An 18564-nucleotide genomic window follows, 5' to 3' on the forward strand; every position below is an offset into this window, starting at 1 on the left:
AACAATTTCTGACCGTTTAAAAGCTATGGGAAAGATCCAAAAGTGTGGAAAATGGGTGCCAGATGAATTGAATGAAAGACAGATGGAAAACCGAAAAAACACTTGTGAAATTTTGCTTCAAAGACACGAAAGAAAATCGGTTTTGCATCGGATTGTTACTGGCGATGTAAAATGGATTTATTTTAAGAATCCTAAACGAAAAAAATCTGCAAAACCAGATCGATTCGGCAAGAAGACAATGCTGTGTGTTTGGTGGGACCAGAAAGGTGTGGTGTACCACGAGCTCCTAAAACCTGGTGAAACCGTCAATGCTGGTCGCTATGAACAACAAATGATAAATTTGAACCAAGCATTGATCGAGAAACGACCAGAATGGGCCAAAAGACACGGCAAGGTAATTCTGCTCCATGACAATGCACCTGCACACAAAGCAAAACGGGTTCAGGATACAATCAAAACACTTGGTTGGGAGCTGCTACCCCACCCGCCGTATTCACCAGACTTGGCTCCTTCCGACTACCATTTGTTTTCATCGAAGAGACACGCATTGGCTGAGCAGCACTTTGATTCCTACGAGGAGGTCGAAAATTGGATGTCTGGTTAGTTTGCTTTAAAAGACGAACAATTTTTTTGGCGTGGTATCCACAAACTGCCAGAAAGGTGGTCAAAATGTGTAGAAAGCAATGGCCAATACTTTGAATGAAATGTTTTTTACTTTCCTATTAATAATTAGTGTTTTATTTTCACCAAAAGACGCTCATTTCATAAATGTACACCTGGTATTTCTGTTTCAGCGATTGTTCACAATACCAAAACAAAAGAAATGCAAATTGAAAATTTTAATTTATTTAACTAAAATAAAAGAAGGAAAATCTAGCATTATTGGAGCAGCAATTGTATAGAATTATAACACTTTTTCATCCACTAAAGCAACAATTATTTATTTGATTTTCTGTGCGCAGCTAATTTAGAATAAAAATATTTATAATAATTTTTGAATGTACATTAGGACTTTATCTTGTTAGTTTAAAGTGTAGCAGAAGCAGACTTCCTAAAGAAATAAAATAGGTGAAGAGACATAAACTTATCATTTCGATGGAGGAAGTCCATAAGTCAATAAAGCATAATTTGGTGTATGAATTATGACGACGTTGAGGAATTAAGATGCACAGTTGGTGCACACATTGAAAATATACATTTTAAATTAGACAAGCAACTTTATAACAGTTGAGCATATCTGGATTAAATGGTCTCAAAGTGTAAACTGACTTTGGTATAGTGCTTGGTTATGTTTCTTTCAGAACGCGGAAAGGATCAAAATATGGTGTTATAGCCAAACGCCAACGTGAAAATAAGCACATAAAGTGTTGACAAGACATTACACAATTGGGTGGGTTGGAGTAAGTAATGTAGAGATGTTAAGGAAGATAACGATATTAAATCTAACCTTTCTCCAGATGCCACCTTAATGGGCTGAAACCATAAAAAATGGACGTCCAAATTTGTCTATGTACTTAAGCAAAAATACAAAATTTGTTGTATATTAATTTTTCTCAACCCAAAATATGCTGCGTACATTGAAATAGGTACGTGCATTTAATTTTTTACGAAAACAGACTTTCACGGAGCGGTGGTTAATAAACCCTGTTAGATTTATGAATGAATGAAGTCCATTTTCGTAAATATACAATTTATAATTTCTGTTGAAAATCATATAAATTTTCTTTCTATTTTTTTTATGTAAACCAACAAATGATAGAAAAATATATTAAATAGTATGAAATGCTTTAAATAAATTAGTACTAAGTATATTATTTTTAATGGGCGTTAAGAGTGTAACTATAACTACATAATTGACAATAAAATATTCTAAATTAAAATTAAATTAAAAGACAATACTTTTCTGAATCTACATAAAATCTTATATCAAATTTATTACGTAAAAATTATTCAAAATGTTTCACATAAATTTAGCGACTACACTAATGTTTTTAAAGTCAATAAAAATAAAACAAAAATAAAAAATAAAAAAAAACATTCAAATTAATTTATATGACATGGCCAATTTTTTATACTGTAATTTAAATGAATTTGGTATAATTAAAATACAAAATAAAACATACGTCACTCAAGTACATATATCTTTTGCTTATACTTATAACTTTTAAATTCACTAACACAATTTTATTACATTTAATATGTTGTGGTTTTTATATTTATGATTAAATTTCTAAAATCAAATTTTTGTGCAATTTACAATTATAATTTGACACTTTCCGAGTATTAATTGTGCATTATTTATATTCAATTCTCATTGCAAAATTTCCGGTTCATTTTCCTTTGCAATATAAGCGCAATTAATTAAAAAACAATACTAAATAAATATTGCATTATTAATTTGACATAATTTATATAAAATTATCTAAGACTAATGTTTGATGAAAGTACTTAAGATTTAACAATTTATTTAATTTTAAAATTTATATAAAACTTTGCGCTTAGTTGGCGTTTTACATGTTAGAAAATTGTTTGACTACATCGAAATGTTGTAATCATTAAAATAATGCATGTGATGACAAGTAAAATTATATTAATTCCAAATATACTACGCTTTATTTCATTCATTCTTAAAATACATTTTATTTTAATGCAAATTATACATAACTTATATTAGTCGACCATAAATGATTGGTTCTAGCAATTGTGACTGTTTTAACTTTATGTATTATTTATATACAATTTTTATCATTTCAGTAATTGTTTGTCATTTTTAACAATTGCTTTATCCATATGCATACGCATATATTTATTGATATACATATATAAATTAATTTTATATATTTCTTTTTTATATATTAAGCTTAAATGGACTTATTTTTCACATATTAAAAAATAATACAATTTAAAGTTTAATTATATATTTAAATATAAGCATAACATAACATCACATTTATCACACAACGTATTTTGCTAATTTGTCTCGTTGAAAATTCGTTAAAAGCGATTTCTACATTATTTCTTAATTATGATATAATCAAATCTTCGCTCAATCTGATTTGAAATTTGTTTTTTTTTTCTTTTATGCAATTATATGACTATTCTTATTTAAATCAGTTAATAGTTCGGTATCCAAGTCTTCAGCTTCAAGTAAATCTACACAACCATCACCGTTTAAGGATTGTGGTATGCTGGTGGACAGCACCATACTATTTACGGCAGGTCCATTGCCTCCATTGAAACGTCCAATTTCATGACGTGACGTGACAGGATTATTTGAGGCAGTGTCATGTGAGTTGTGACGTCGCTCACGTTCACGTACTATATGTGGCGCTTCATTAAATTCATCTAGCTCATCCATGCCTAAAAAAATAAAGAACAAATTTGAATTGAAGAACAAAACTATTTATTTTAATTAAATTAATTTTACTGCTCACCCGCATATCTAGAGCCTGCTAGTAATAAATATTGTCCGCTGCGATTCGGCCACAGCAAACCCGTCATAACGCAATAAGCCAAACAATCTGCTGAATTTGTTATGCCCAGCAAAAGCTTGTATCGCCACATTGGACTGACTTGCAATGCAACTATTGCCACTATTGGCAAATAAATAAACCAAACTAAACTGGATGCACCTAAATGTAGCAGAAAGTCCAACTTTTTTGTGGAATGCTCATACTTCATAGTGTTGCGCAATTCATAGAGGAACCACATCATAAAGGAAGTGCTGAAATGGAAGATATTTATATTTATTTATCATTTATATTTTAAAATGCAAAAAAAATTATTGGTTCATTGGAGACAAATTTCCACAAAATTTCCGAAATACAATTAGAATTTAAAAAGTAATTTTAAACCTAATCTGAACGTATGAAGTTCATTTTTGGGGCGCTGTAACCAATTTTAATATCGAAATCTTACAAAAATTTTATTCAAACGCTCTCCGGCTTACCTCCAATGAACCAATAGAAAGCCAATGACTAAATATTTTTATGATTCTTACCGCAGTATGAGAACAATCCAACCGGGCCATGTTTGATATTCATCAATGTCGGAAATAATATCCACTTCCGTCTGAAATCATTATTAAAATATATTTAATATATTATTAATAAAAAAAACAATATTCAAAAACTATAAACTAACCTTGTCCCATATATAAAGTAATACGTGAAATGCACAATATGGCACCCAAATGCTCATAAGAATAATCCAGCCAGATCGACTGATTTGTTGGCGGGTCACTGCCCAACCTTTGGCAAGTAAGAGTAATATTAGCATAAATGTCGTCTATGCGAAAATATATAAAATATTAGATAAAAAAATTATAATATAATGCTTAAACATACTCTACTAAAAATATCTAAAATATCTCCAGCTGCTTGCATATTCGGTTCACCGACACCATTTAGAGCGAAATTGGTCAGATGCGCTGTTATCATTGTTAAACTAACAAATTCGCTGAGTAAACTTAGTGTAAACAATTTTGTTACAGGGTGTTTTTGTAGACGTACTGCATAAATTTGGACTGGCAGTAGTATAACGTAAACAAGTAAAAATATTAAATACATTTCCAATAGATTCTGTTGGTCGTATGAAAATTGATAGGTTAACGGATGAGTGGCCGAATTATTTGGATGATTATTGACCACATGAATATCATATTCCAAGGTATGTGAAAAAATATCTGCCAAAGTTCTTGTTGATGTTATTTTCACTTTTGTTTTATTGCCAAACTTCATCGGATCGTATGCATGCCATTTGCAGGTTGTTCGATTGCGGAAACAAGCCACCATTGCAACATACCAAAATCTGCAAAATCAATAGATATATTAAATATAATTATTAATATATTTATCATATAAATAATAAGCATTATTTTATAGTACACTAATGGTTTTTTTATTATATATACATTATTATACAGAAGAGAATTTAATATAGGTTTAATATAGGTACTAATAAATCTAGTTAAGAACCTTCTGTGTATAATTATTAATTTATTTACTATAACCCTTATTTACTAAAACTATAACCCGCTTTTGTCCATTTTTTCTTTATGAGTATGTGATTAGTATTAAATTAGTATCGATACCTTAGTTACCTTAGTCAATAATGAAAGAAATCATTCGATTACTGCTAAGTATGCAGGTGTACCATATCCCCTTGAAACATTCACAAACCCTGTAAATTGATTTTACAGAATTTACAGATTTACACCGTTCCACCAACAGAAAAAAAAAATAATAAACCTTTATTGCATCGGTTGGAGCCTATCTTTGGATACGAAGCTAAGTTGATGATTAAAAAAGTTGAACAAATAAAGCTTTAGTCGGAATCGTATGTAAAGCGTTGATTTCATAAAAGCTGTAATTCTTTGGAACTTATCTAAGGGTTCAAGAATAATATTCTAGAAAAGATGGGCCATAACATTAGCTGAATAAAAGCTAATGTGAGAACTGAGATTAAACTAAATAATGCTTTAGTTGGAAGCGTAAAAAGCAGCAGCCCTTTTGACATTATTTAAGGCTTTACGATTATTATTTTAGAAAAGATAAATAAGCGGTAGTTCTTCTAATTTTATTTAAGGATTTCAGATTAATATTTTAGAAAAAACGGGCGATAACGCTTAGGAAGCCTTGCAGGCTACAACAACATAACACTAGAAAGCAGTACGTGGTAGAATTAACTTTATGTAACTGAATAAATCTAATAGCTAATGCAAAGACTGAGGTTCAACTAAATAATGCTGTAGTTGAATTCGTATGTGAGGCCTGTCATCATGAAAGCCTTATGACCTTATTTAAAGGTTTAAGATTAATATTTTAGAAAAATAGGATCACTTCACTAGGTAGAGCTGTATGGTAGAATCAAATTCAATATAGCCGTATAAATTTAATAAGGTTTGTCAAGATTGTATTCTATAGATTTCCTACAGCTTTATTCCAATCCAGTTTAGAATATAAGAAAAACCTCGAAATTCTATATATTCTATATAATTTGGTTCCAGAAGGGTGAATGACTGTAGTTTATATTTTTTAGTGAAAAGTAAAAGTTCAGTTTTGATTAGACCTTAGTTTACAAACTTTAACGATTCAAAGAGAATTTTCTGGACGTGTTTTAATATTTCTGCTAAGAAAACATAAACCAAACATTAACAAACTTCATTTTAAAAAATATAAAGAACATTAATTAATTTAATGATATTTAAAACATTTAATTTCTTAATAGAAAAAGGAGACATGGAAATATTTAAACTACAGACCCTTAAAGTCTTTTTACTTCTCGAACCGCATAAATATATGATGTGTTAACTTATAAAGTCTAATCAAACTCAAATTTTCGCCATATGTTGGGTAGAGATAAATCTATTAATAAATTAAAGTTAATAATTACCGTAATCACCGTAATCAGTAGTAAAACTAATAAATTTTACAATCTTAAACAATGATTTGGATTTTCGAGTTTCACACTTGTGGTTTGGTTATTGATTTAATTGATAAGGAAATTAAAAATAGCTCTAGACACTTTAGTAAAGAAACATTGGTCATCGGTAGAAATTTATTATGCAGATCATATATATCATATAAAAATACTCCGAAGGGGGTTTAGTAGAAGTGTTTATCATAGCAGAGATAAGAAAAAAGAAAAAGAAACAATTTTGTTTATAATACAAAATTGAAAGAATTTTTATAAATTTATAACCTAGAACTATCTCTACAGATAATTTTCCTTCTGTAAATTTCAGATCGTCAGAAATGTTTTTCAATACGTCAATACTGATGGGATAGTTAGTTGATTTATTATATAAATAGCACAAAAATATTTTAAAATATGTGATAAATTGTTTTACTAGAAATAAATAGATCAAAACGTGCCATAGCTTAGTGGAACCTTAACGAAAATAGAGATATATTTGTTAAATTAGTGAATATGAATCAGCTCAGCGTTGCCATTTGTCTATGAGTCTCTATCAATAACTACTATTACAAGATTAATAAATTTACTTTCTAAAATTTTGATAGTTTTATTGTCTTCAAAATAAATGTTTAACTATATAAGTTCCCATATCGGTGGGGGTTCCAAAAAGAAATGTAGTTAAATTATCAATCGGCAATAAATTTTGATATACCATAAAAGCATATTGTCTTGATTTTTTTATCTGTGACAATCGCAATGGAAGACTGTCATATACTTGAGTTTGCAAAATAAAAAATCAAACCTATAGCAAATAAATTGCTATAAAAGGAGTAGACAATTACTTTTAGAAGTAGTTCAAAAAATGAAGACTTTATTATACGGTGTCGGTGTTTTAACATTCCTGTTAGCAGCAGGATATGTATCTGCAGGAGAAAGGCCCATCTCGGACTGTGTAATTAAACTGTTATAAACAATTATAACAATTTATTTGATGTAAATTGTTTTTTTTGTATTTGATATATTTGAAAATATAGGGAGAACGTATTGAGAATGATGGATATCCAATGGAGGAGCATACAGTAACAACAGATGATTCATACATTTTGACAATGCATCGCATACCATACTCAAAGAAAACCGGCCCAACCGGTGACCGTCCAGTTGTATTCCTAATGCATGGCATGCTCAGTTCATCGTCTGATTGGGTTTTGATGGGTCCCGGTAAAGCACTTGCATATATACTTTCCGATGCTGGTTATGATGTATGGATGGGCAATGCACGTGGTAATACTTATTCAAAAAAACATAAGTATTGGCCAACATACTGGCAAATATTCTGGAATTTCAGTTGGCATGAAATTGGTATTTACGATGTGCCAAATATGATTGATTACATACTTAAATATACTAAAAAATCACAATTGCAATATGTTGGTCACTCTCAGGGTACTACTGTATACTTGGTTATGATGTCTGAAAGACCTGAATACAATAATAAGATTAAGTCAGCTCATTTATTGGGTCCAGCTGCTTATATGGGTAATATGAAGAGTCCATTAACAAGAGCTTTCGCACCAATATTGGGACAACCTAATGCAATGGTTGAACTTTGTGGTTCTATGGAATTCATGCCTAGTAATCAATTTAAACAAGATATGGGTATAGCGACTTGTCAAGCAACTTCACCATATGCAGAAATGTGTGCCAATGAAATCTTCTTAATTGGTGGTTATGATTCAGAACAATTGGATAGAGTAAGTACAATATCTAATACAATATTATTGATACTCTATAATTGTGTCTTTAATTAATTAAAATATAGGATTTACTTGAACATATCAAAGCCACTTCTCCCGCTGGTGCTTCTGTTAACCAAAACTTACATTTCTGTCAGGAACATAATTCAAAGAAATTCCGCAAATTCGATTATAGTGTTATACGTAATCCCTATGAATATGGTACTATGTATCCTCCAAATTATAAAATCAAAAACGCTTTGGCACCAGTGATGTTGTACTATGGCGCCAACGATTGGATGTGCGATCTTAAAGATGTGCTACAACTACGCGATGAATTACCCAATGTACATCTCGATTATTTGGTAGAATTTCCAAAATGGGCTCACTTGGACTTTATTTGGGGTACTGAAGCTAAGAAATATGTATACGATAAAGTCTTGGAAATGATGATTGATTATGAATAAATGAACAATAAATTGTTTATTGTGAAGTTTTAAAGCAAAACCAACATTTTTGACGTTTTTTTCGACCTGTATATAGACCATATAACAAATAAGAAATTTTGATTTTGATTTTTAGTTTAGCTGTACTTTTTATATTTCATTATTATTTTTTGACTAACAGTGTAATTGAAAAATTTCAAAAATTAGAGAGTTTCGGTTATTTGGATGACAGATATTTAAGATATAAAGAGTTCCACGACTGAAGATTTGTTCGGTAGAGTTTTTTTTGGACATCCAAAGCTTACTTCATAATGAGACTTCGAGAATCTTCCTTATAGTTACAATATAATTTTAAATATTTATTGACTTAGAGAATTTTATGGTATCGAGAATTTTATACCATAAATTTAATTAATTTCCCGTTTCCTAGTCCAAAAACCATTAACTTCAGTCCAATCGATCTTTGGCTTTGTTCCATTGAAGTGGCTAGGTTTCTCTGCTTTGATTTAGGATGACTTCAAATAAAATCGAACCTACCACTACCGCTTATTCTTACACGTAAACAATCCACTCCAACCCCCGAATTTCATACTACTATTAGCTATCCACACCCTAAACGTAGTACATGCATTTGCAATTTTTTTCATATTATTTGTTCGATGGATATCCGCGGTTCACCACACAACAACAAAGTATTCTTCTAAGCCTAAACTATTTACAGATCTATTTATTTTTTTAATATTATCTAATCTCTCTCTAGTCTCTTTCTATGACTTAAATATATTTATTATTATGTGGGAGTTGTTTTGAGCCAGTGCACTTAAGCACTAATACTCCTTTTTAACTCGAGGTATTTACAAAACCGATCTTTACACCTTGACTAGATTATTGTTTATCACTTTATCAGACTAAGCAATAACTAACCTCAGATCTGCATACCTCCCCGAGGTGACTGTAACCATTTTGAGATTTGATAACTAAGCGATTAAAATGTTCGTAAGATTATTTATACTGTAATTAAATTGAAATAAGATTCTAACTAAAAAGCTTAAAAGTCTTGGAACCTGATCTAGAAACGTAATACGTAGAAATTAAAGGTAATATTACTTAACGATTCATACAAGTGAGGATATATTAAATTGTGTTTTAGGTCAGTTATGACGGCAGTGACTATTTTACTTAATATAAATTATTGTATTTAAAAGAGAGGTTTCGAACATAGCAAACTACAACAACAAAATTTTTTTATTAGTTTGAGTAATATTACTATTAGGAATAAGAAGTACCTCTCTATATCTAAAGTATGTATTTAATTTGGTATGAGAAGTATTATAGTCTTTAATATTGAAACAGATTTAAGGAATATTCTAAGAGGAATTAATGATCAACTGAGAATAAGAAGTATCTCTTTATAAAGTATAGTTAGTTCAATGGCTTTACGACTTCCTCGTGTTAATTTTTGGAAGTGTGATTGCTTCTCAGTTATAATGAATGAAAACAAATACAGAGAAATATAATGTCTCGAAACAGTTGTCAATTATTAATTTGCTAATTTAAAACACGTTTTAATTTCAGTGGAAAAAACAAGACTGGTACACTTTTACTTTCAAAGACGGGCGAATAAAGCGAAGAGGCATAATGAGAAGACAATTCACGTTAATAACTTTGTTGAATTAACAGTTCGGCATGAATGGTAGGTAATACCGATTGCTGCGTAAACAATAAACAGAACCGTATGGTTTTGTATTGTTGGTATAAACACGCGTATGTTAACGTAATAACGTATGTTTATATATAAAAACAGATTTTGTTTTGAAGGTTTATTTAGAGCAGTCTGTTTAGGTGAATTTATTTTTCTTTTCTGTTTGCGAAGCGAAACAGATTGCATTTAAAAAATATTTAATAACAATTTCCGTGACGTAGAAAATAAAATTTCTACAATGGAATATAATAGCTTTTGTTAAAGGTTTCTTATCTAATATGCCAAATGGTATGTAAGTTACAAGTTTACCGTACTTATCACATTCCTTTATCTAAGGTGTTAGAATAATATTAGGGTAAATTTGATAAAATGACATGCACTTCTCTTCCAACACTTACCGTGGCTGTTGTACTTCACTGATAACATAAGTGAATTGATTTCCAGGCACAACGTTTCCAGGTGCATCTTCATCTACACACAATTCGCCCTGTGGACACGGCACACGTCGCAAAAAATCTCGTTTTGCGTGCGTATTGCAAGCAGAGTCATAAGCCAGTATTTGCACCCGTCTAAACATGTGCTGGCAAGCACTTTCACGATTGTAATAGGTGCGATTGCTGTAGAAATCCACAAAAGTTGCCTTGTCCAGTACAACCAGTGTTACTGGTGTTGCAAATGAATCCTTCGATGTTATGTTGCCATAGATATAGCCAAAAGATTCACGTTGCGAGTGTGCCTCCGCCTTTTGGAAGCCAAACTTGACAATGAACTTGAAGAATTCTTGTGTATTGAATACTCCTTGTACATGTGTGCCATCACTTACACACCATAGTTGTTGGAACGCCAATAGCCAGTAGAAGACCAGCAGCCATGACCATGACGGTTGTTGCATTGCGTTTTATTGCAATTTGCAAAAACAAATCGTTAGTGCACCAATGTGTATATTTTGTTAGTGTCTCCAGCAATTTGCTGCTGGCAGACAATTATTAATTGTGGCCAATATGTTTTTATATGTATATTTCCATATATTTTGCTTTGCAATAATTTATTAATATTTTTCACACAACGTAGTTATCATTTTTTTTAAGATCTCAATATATTTTCATTCACACAACCACACGCAATTGTAGCAAAATTGATAAAAACAACAAAACACAATTGACGCTGTCAATTCAATAATATTCACCACACACAATTTGTATTCTTAGACTTGCCAACTAACAGTTTTTTGTGGTGAGTTTTTGATTTTTGTGGCAAGTCTTTCATTTTTGCGTTACATTGTTAATACATTTATTAAGTTTTAAAATATAAAAAAAAACTAAGTAACTATTTAATAAATATTTTTATTTACATTATTAGATTGTGCAAGGATGAAAAAATGTACTCAATTATGTTTTATATTAATATATATTGTATATGTTATATTCTGTATCCACTCAGCTGTAACTACTTATGTTTATCGAGTATAATCAAGATATTATGTGTAAAAAGGTTCCTTAAAAGTTTTAAGAGAGCTTCTGCTTGTTGAGAAAAATTTTATTCAATAATATGTCTGTCCCACGAGCTTCTCGTAGTAAAACTCGAGTAAAACACAAGTACAAACTATGGGCGTAACACATAGCAAAAATACTAAAATTTATTATTTTTCACAAAGTAGCAGATTACGCTTTTTACTCAAATTTTAATGAAACAGCATTGTGTAAAATCTGGCGAGAATAGCTGTTTTTTGAAAAACAAAACAGTAGAAATAGAAAGAAAGCTTTATAACAAACATAAATATTTTTAAAAATTATTAAAAAATAATTTTAAGTTAAATTTAAATTTTATTTTAATAAAGCGGGTTAGAGTATTGTTGGTGATTAAATTTAATAAAAAAAATGTATTTTATATTATTATTACAGACAAATATTATTAACTCGAAGTATATTAATTACTTTATATTCTGGCTGTGTTGTATTATTTAGTTTACTTAACAAAACACTTATGTTTTTTGATCCATTTCTCTATTGATTTATTTATAACAATAATACAATTAAAATTTTAGATTTTTTTGCTTTCACCACTGCCGCGCAAATAAACAATTCGAACATTTAAATTCAAACTAAAACAGCTGATTTACACATCAACACAAATTTTACCTGAAATGAAATGTACGAGTAAAGTCTGTGTGTGTAGCATTTTAAAATTTCGACATAGATGTTATGCTCTCTCAGATGCTCTCTTTTACTCGAAAATTTGCTGGGGGAACGCAGTTGTATACACGGTTGCCACTTGAAAATTTTTTTCTGTACCAAAATTGATTTAAAAAGGTACCATTTCTGTAAAAAAAGGTCCAAAATTTTTCTATTGTCTTTTTATAAGAAAATACAATTTATATAAAATGTACAAAAAATATAAAACAATACAATATCCACAATAAAGTTGGGTCGTCGAAAATGTACCATTTTTTGAACATGAGTACCAGAGTACCAAACGGAAAAAAAAGTACCAATTTTGGTACTAAAGTACCATAAGTGGCAACCGTGGTTGTATATAAACATATTTACTCAAAGTTCTACGGGAAGCTTATGGAACAGACCTAATACATCGTTTAAAAATTTAAATGTGCAGTTGATATATTAAATCATTTATATATCTATATATATATTTTGTAAATCTATTACATATTAATAAAAACAAAGATTTTATTAAATACTTACTTACTCATTATTTTTGTTAACAGCTCAGCTGTTGTATGTTTCCATATCAAATATAAAACATAGGTAAAATAAATACTTCAAATTTTGATGATTTCTCTTGTGGAAAATTTATTTTTAAAAGTAACATTCGACATTTTTGGTCCAATTTCCATTGAATTATTTTTAAGTAAGTTAAAAAGCATGGAAGCTCTATATATGGTTAATCAAATTTACTTAGCAATTTCTAGTAAGTTAATTGGTTTTACGAAGGCGGAATAAACATACTAATAGTAAGTTACACTTAATACCTAAGTAAGCAGCGGAAACATGGTAATTTATATACTAAATATTTTTATTATAGAAATTATAGATATTATTGCAATAATACAGACAATAGCTTTGGAAGATTGCCGAATGAACGATTAAACGAAAGAGATGTGTTAGGACCTCTATGCAATCGATTAGGTATACTAAGTAATAATTTTTTTTAAATTTGGATTGTTAAAAATGGTAATGAAAAAAAATAAAAATATATATGATTTGCACTATGTCAACATCTGAAGTATTTTAAATAGAATTTATGACTCCTTTTTTTATTATGGGTAAAACATGGGGTTATCATGACAATTCATAATAAAAATAGCAGCTAAGGATTGGTATAAATTTGGTTGTTCGATCTCTAAAGTAAGGTCGTTCATTTCATTTCGTATCCAGAATTGAAATAAGAAGTTGTTAAGGTAATTTTTTTTCAGAATGCAAGGGAAATTTTGTTGGTTGATAAGGTTATGTTAGTTTAGAGTAGTAGCCTTGCGCACCAAAGCTCATTTAAGCATAAATAAAGGTCCGATCTGATACTACGGATGAGTTACAGTCCGTAAGTCAGACCTGAAGAGGCATCTTAAAAGTAGAAGACACTGCGTCCCTTTTAAGATTAATACTATTTTACTATAGATCCACAAAAATAAAATAATGTTGTGTTACTAAAATATAACTAAGAAAAATTTGATTACCACGGGTCGTATGAAGCCCGTGGGAAATGTTTCAGACAGCCCTGCTATAGATTATTACTATTCCAACTTCTTATATCAGATGCATGCAAAAAATCGTTACAAAGGAGTTAACTGATAAAATACGATTTCGGAAATCACAGAAGGCATCGTTATCAAACTTGACATTGATATTCGTATTATAAAAAGTTATAAGGATTTAAATGGTGATTTAAAGAAAATTGCGGTAATGATAAAATCCATCAATGAATAGGTGATCAACCTTAAAAATTATTATGTATGCCTGTTGGTTATTCTATAAATGGAGGTAAAAATTAGGACTTCAGGCGATACTTAAATGCACACGTTTTAAATGACGTTCAGCATATTTGGAAGTAATTTAAATTTTTGCGTTTTAAATTAAAAGTCTTTTTTACATCAACTTGAAGGGAATAATTTTGATATCACAATTGAAATGGCAGTATATTCAGAAGTGCTATTCACAAACGACGCTTCACCCCTTGATTATGGAAAGTCTCGTACTTGTCATTAATAAGTATTGTGCATAATCACTCACATTGATATGCGAAAGACGAAAAACGAAATATATTCAAGATTCACAATTCATATGTAAATTTATGTCTTCCTTTGTTAAAACATAAGTGAACGTTGAAAGTACTTCCATTCCAGAGATTTATGTTTTTATATTTTTTAAGAAATAAATATTTTTTACACTTATGCAATATTTTTAATTTTTTTTTTTCGTATTCCCATTGAATATTGCGAATCCCCTTTAATTCGCACTCACTTACACATGTGCAAACTGAAAGGAGTTTAAAAAGAAGCCCCCGAAGTGGAATTAAAAAATAAACCACAATCCCTTTGGGGGTTGATTAAAGAAGACGAACAAAACAATCCATACTCAAAGACAACATTAACATTTCTGTCCCGCCCGCCGACTGCCACCATTGGAGTATTGCATCAAAATTTGCGAAGATGGAGCAAAATATTGCCTCAAAGGTGAATTATTGGAAAAAAAAATTTATTCCTTTTTTTCAATTTTTGCAAAAATTGTCCTAACAATTGAAATTAATGCTAATGTTGGGATAACTTTTTATCATGTGTGAATAAAAATGTTGGGTTCTTTAATATTTCCTTTAAAATAGTTGAGAAAGGATTAAATTCAATAACATCAAAGCGCCACCAGGGATGCAAAGTTTTGGGGTAAAAGTTTTCAGTTCTAAGTTTTTTTTTTTTTTTTTTTTTGTAAATAGAGGCTGGATGTATTAAAATGGAGATTTGAATTGAAAAGGAGCGTTTATAATTTTACGGAATAATTTTATAAAAACGTAGTAAAAAAAGTTTCATTATCAAAAATACACTTTTGAAGTATAAAAAGTAATAATGGGGAATTTAAGAAGGGCGTTCATGATATGAATTGAAAAAATTTAGTTTATATTACTTATTAGCTACTTATTCTGCCCCGTCCTCATGTCTCAAAGGTAGAAACGTATTATCTATTTGGAATTGTTTTTTCAAAAGGAGACAGGGAAAATTATGGAATAAGTAGGAAATGGAATTTTTAATACGGAATTTATGAATGATCAAGTTAGTTAGCAAGAATAATAATGATGTGTATAATAAAGAGTGTTTATTAATAATATGTGCAGTAAAAAGAAATCCATTATTTTTGCATGAAATTGAACACTTACTTACCATACTTAGAATAATCCGATTTAGGTCAAATCTAGATAACTTGTTGTTATTATGAAGTTAATTTCATTATGCCTCTGTCATAAAAGTCCTCGACAAAAAATTAAGACAGTTGAATTTCACAAGTCTCTTGAAGAGAGGAGTAGATGACTCCTTGCTAATTCCACCAAACTCACAGCAAAACCTTCCTGGCCGTTGGCTTAGCCACAGTCACTTTTCTTCACCAGTCACCAAACTCTTCAATAGGAGAAATGGGTAGATTTTGTTGTGATTTAGAAACGATAAATTGACGGAAATTTGGACGATGAGGTTCTTTTGTTTTAACTCGCATTGCAGCTATAGATTGATCTTTTTTTTTGTCTCCAACCTTATTCAAATAGTTCCAAACAGTTGTTTATGCTCTATTTAACTCTTGAACAATTGAAACAGTACTTACGTGACGTACGGAGACATATATTCTTATTTATTTTTTTTTATATATTTTGTAAAATTTAATTGCGAATGGCGGTAGAATATGTCATCAGATCGTTTTGTAGGGCTAAGTATATACCTTTGTGTTATCTCCGGTGATTAGTCTTCAGCGTGTTGGGGTATTTGTCATTAGGCAATATAGTGAGTCGATAACCATGTAAATGGTTATGGAGCCATGACAGTGACAAGGCTCCATTTAGTAGATAACTGGTGGTTTTGACACTCAAAATATACAAATTCTACCTATTTGGTTTGGGACTAAGATTGCGCTGCCAAAGTATATAAGTCTACGACTTGCCTGGGCTGTTGCATAGAGCATGTTCTGATGTTTCTTTCCCCTGATGATAGAGTCAATAAGTATCACTATATTTTTCATGTGGTAGTTCAGTTATGGATAGTAACTTATGGTTATTTTAGTCAATTGTTAAAAAAAAAAGTTTAGTCGTGAAATCGCCCGACAGCCGGTACTGCGGCCAGAAGAGTCCTATTGTACTAGTTTCACTATTGATTACACAAAGCCCTTTAAAGGTTTGTGAATAAAGTCTAGAACTAAATCTAGATGACAGAAGTTCCAAATGAAATAAGTTTCTTTAGAGCGTTATTAAAGCTGGACAGTCACAAAGAATATGCATGATATTTTACTCTTCTTCGAGGCATAATATGCATTCCAAATTAGCAGATAATTGTGGTTTATGAAGCTGATATTTCAGTCCATAATGACTTGTCATGATCCATTAGTTACTATTTGTGATAATATTTAAAGTATAAATATCAAAGTGTGTTTCAATAACATTTACTATGTAGAAATTTAATTTTAAATAATACATAAAAACAATTAATTTCTACTAATATAGCAGCAAAGTAAGCTTTCTTATAAAAGACATTAAAATATATATGGAATAAAGTTTCCTGTCTCTTTGACATTTTATAGACTAATTTTCTTATTCCACCTCTGTGCCGAGATACCTAATATTACTTTTAAAATATGTTTGGTATTTGTACTGCTACAGAAACTTATAAGTTCTCCAACAACAATACGGCTTCATTAAGAATTAATTGAAAATCTTTTCAAAATTGTATTGTACTCCCACGTAGCCCAAAACTCCTTTTTTAACGTATATATCTTGACAAATTCTGCCAGCACCGAAAATGCCTTTCAAATTTGACCCACATATTTCATAGGCCCCATGCAAATAATCCGCTTACAAGTGTCCAAAAGTTTTATTGTTAAAAAGTGGGCATGACACAAAGGACCACAACTTACATACACATATACACACACATTCAGATAGAAAATACATATAAAAACATATTCAAGCCACAAATTTTTGCTTTGTTGTCTGTGTTGGTTTAAAACAATTAAAATGTGTCCTTTTCCTAAACTTACAACTTGACTTGGTTATCGCTGCAGGAATTTATGACACAACTAACTTTTAACTCAACCGTAAATTGTCTACTCCATTGCAAAGGTTAAAGTGTTGAAATTTTTACTCACAGTGTCAAAGTATTTAAGGGTCATATTCGCTTCCCTCCCGGAGCAAGCATAAAATCTAACTTTCAAAATTTCAGCTTTGATATTTTATGCCTCATATAAATTATGGTTACTGTAGATACTTCGGAAAAAAATAAAAATACTTTAAAGTCAAATTATGCCAAGAATGTGAAAGAACAGTATTTGTGGAATTTATGAAGTGTGAATACTTCAAGGAGCTCATAAAGGATTAATTTTAAAGCTCTTAGCGTAATGTTTAACAAAATATTTACACCTTAATACTTTGAGAAGATAATGAGCGAATATTTTGAAGGTGCGAAATTTAAGATATTCTTTTAATATTGCCTGTTATAATATTATTCATGTTAAGTTAATGTTTTGAGTCTATATTAATAATAACTAGTGTTATATTAATATTTTAAAACTGAGTTTGTTTAGGAAAACTAAATTTAAAAACCGCACTTAAAATACTAAAAAATAATTATTAAATAACAAAATATTTTTAAAACGTTAGTATTATCTAGTACATATGATAGGATATAAAAACTATAATCGAACATTTTGGAGCCATTGAATTATAAACTTGGCATATAATATATTGTGTAATAGATCCAACCAAGATGATCCGCTTATTTTCTCTAATATTTCCTTGATATGCGCTCTACACAATATATATTCTGTATACAAATAATTTAAAGTTTTTTATCTATTCCTCATCAAAAATTAATATAAAATTATATGTACCAAAAAATTTCTACAATGTCCAAAATTTTTGGATCATTTTTCTAAAGGACGCCAAACGCAGCGGACCTATATGACTTAAAACTGTTAAAGAACAAAAAAACTTAAATTTTGTTGCAAGGAGTTGTGCTCTATAGAAACAACTGACTGTTTTTTCAATAACAAGAGTTAATAATAATAAG

The 18564-nt window shown here is 30.0% G+C and overlaps 2 protein-coding genes across 2 annotated transcripts; one reads left to right on the forward strand and one right to left on the reverse strand.

Annotated features, from left to right (window-relative positions):
- Positions 1-2931: 2931 nt before the first annotated feature.
- On the reverse strand, positions 2932-11577 carry LOC119682964 (integral membrane protein GPR180). The gene is made up of 6 exons (XM_038096548.1): positions 10700-11577; positions 4347-4809; positions 4144-4287; positions 4001-4071; positions 3435-3724; positions 2932-3360 (listed from the first exon to the last, which is right to left on the reverse strand). The coding sequence occupies exons 1-6, from the start codon at positions 11191-11193 to the stop codon at positions 3080-3082; spliced, it is 1743 nt and encodes a 580-aa protein (XP_037952476.1). The 5' UTR covers positions 11194-11577; the 3' UTR covers positions 2932-3079.
- LOC119682965 (lipase 3-like) lies at positions 7264-8660 on the forward strand. The gene is made up of 3 exons (XM_038096549.1): positions 7264-7369; positions 7452-8171; positions 8240-8660. The coding sequence occupies exons 1-3, from the start codon at positions 7280-7282 to the stop codon at positions 8618-8620; spliced, it is 1191 nt and encodes a 396-aa protein (XP_037952477.1). The 5' UTR covers positions 7264-7279; the 3' UTR covers positions 8621-8660.
- Positions 11578-18564: the final 6987 nt, after the last annotated feature.

Source organism: Teleopsis dalmanni, chromosome 2 (assembly GCF_002237135.1).
Source record: "Teleopsis dalmanni isolate 2A chromosome 2, ASM223713v2, whole genome shotgun sequence".
Taxonomy (NCBI): Eukaryota; Metazoa; Arthropoda; class Insecta; order Diptera; family Diopsidae; genus Teleopsis; species Teleopsis dalmanni.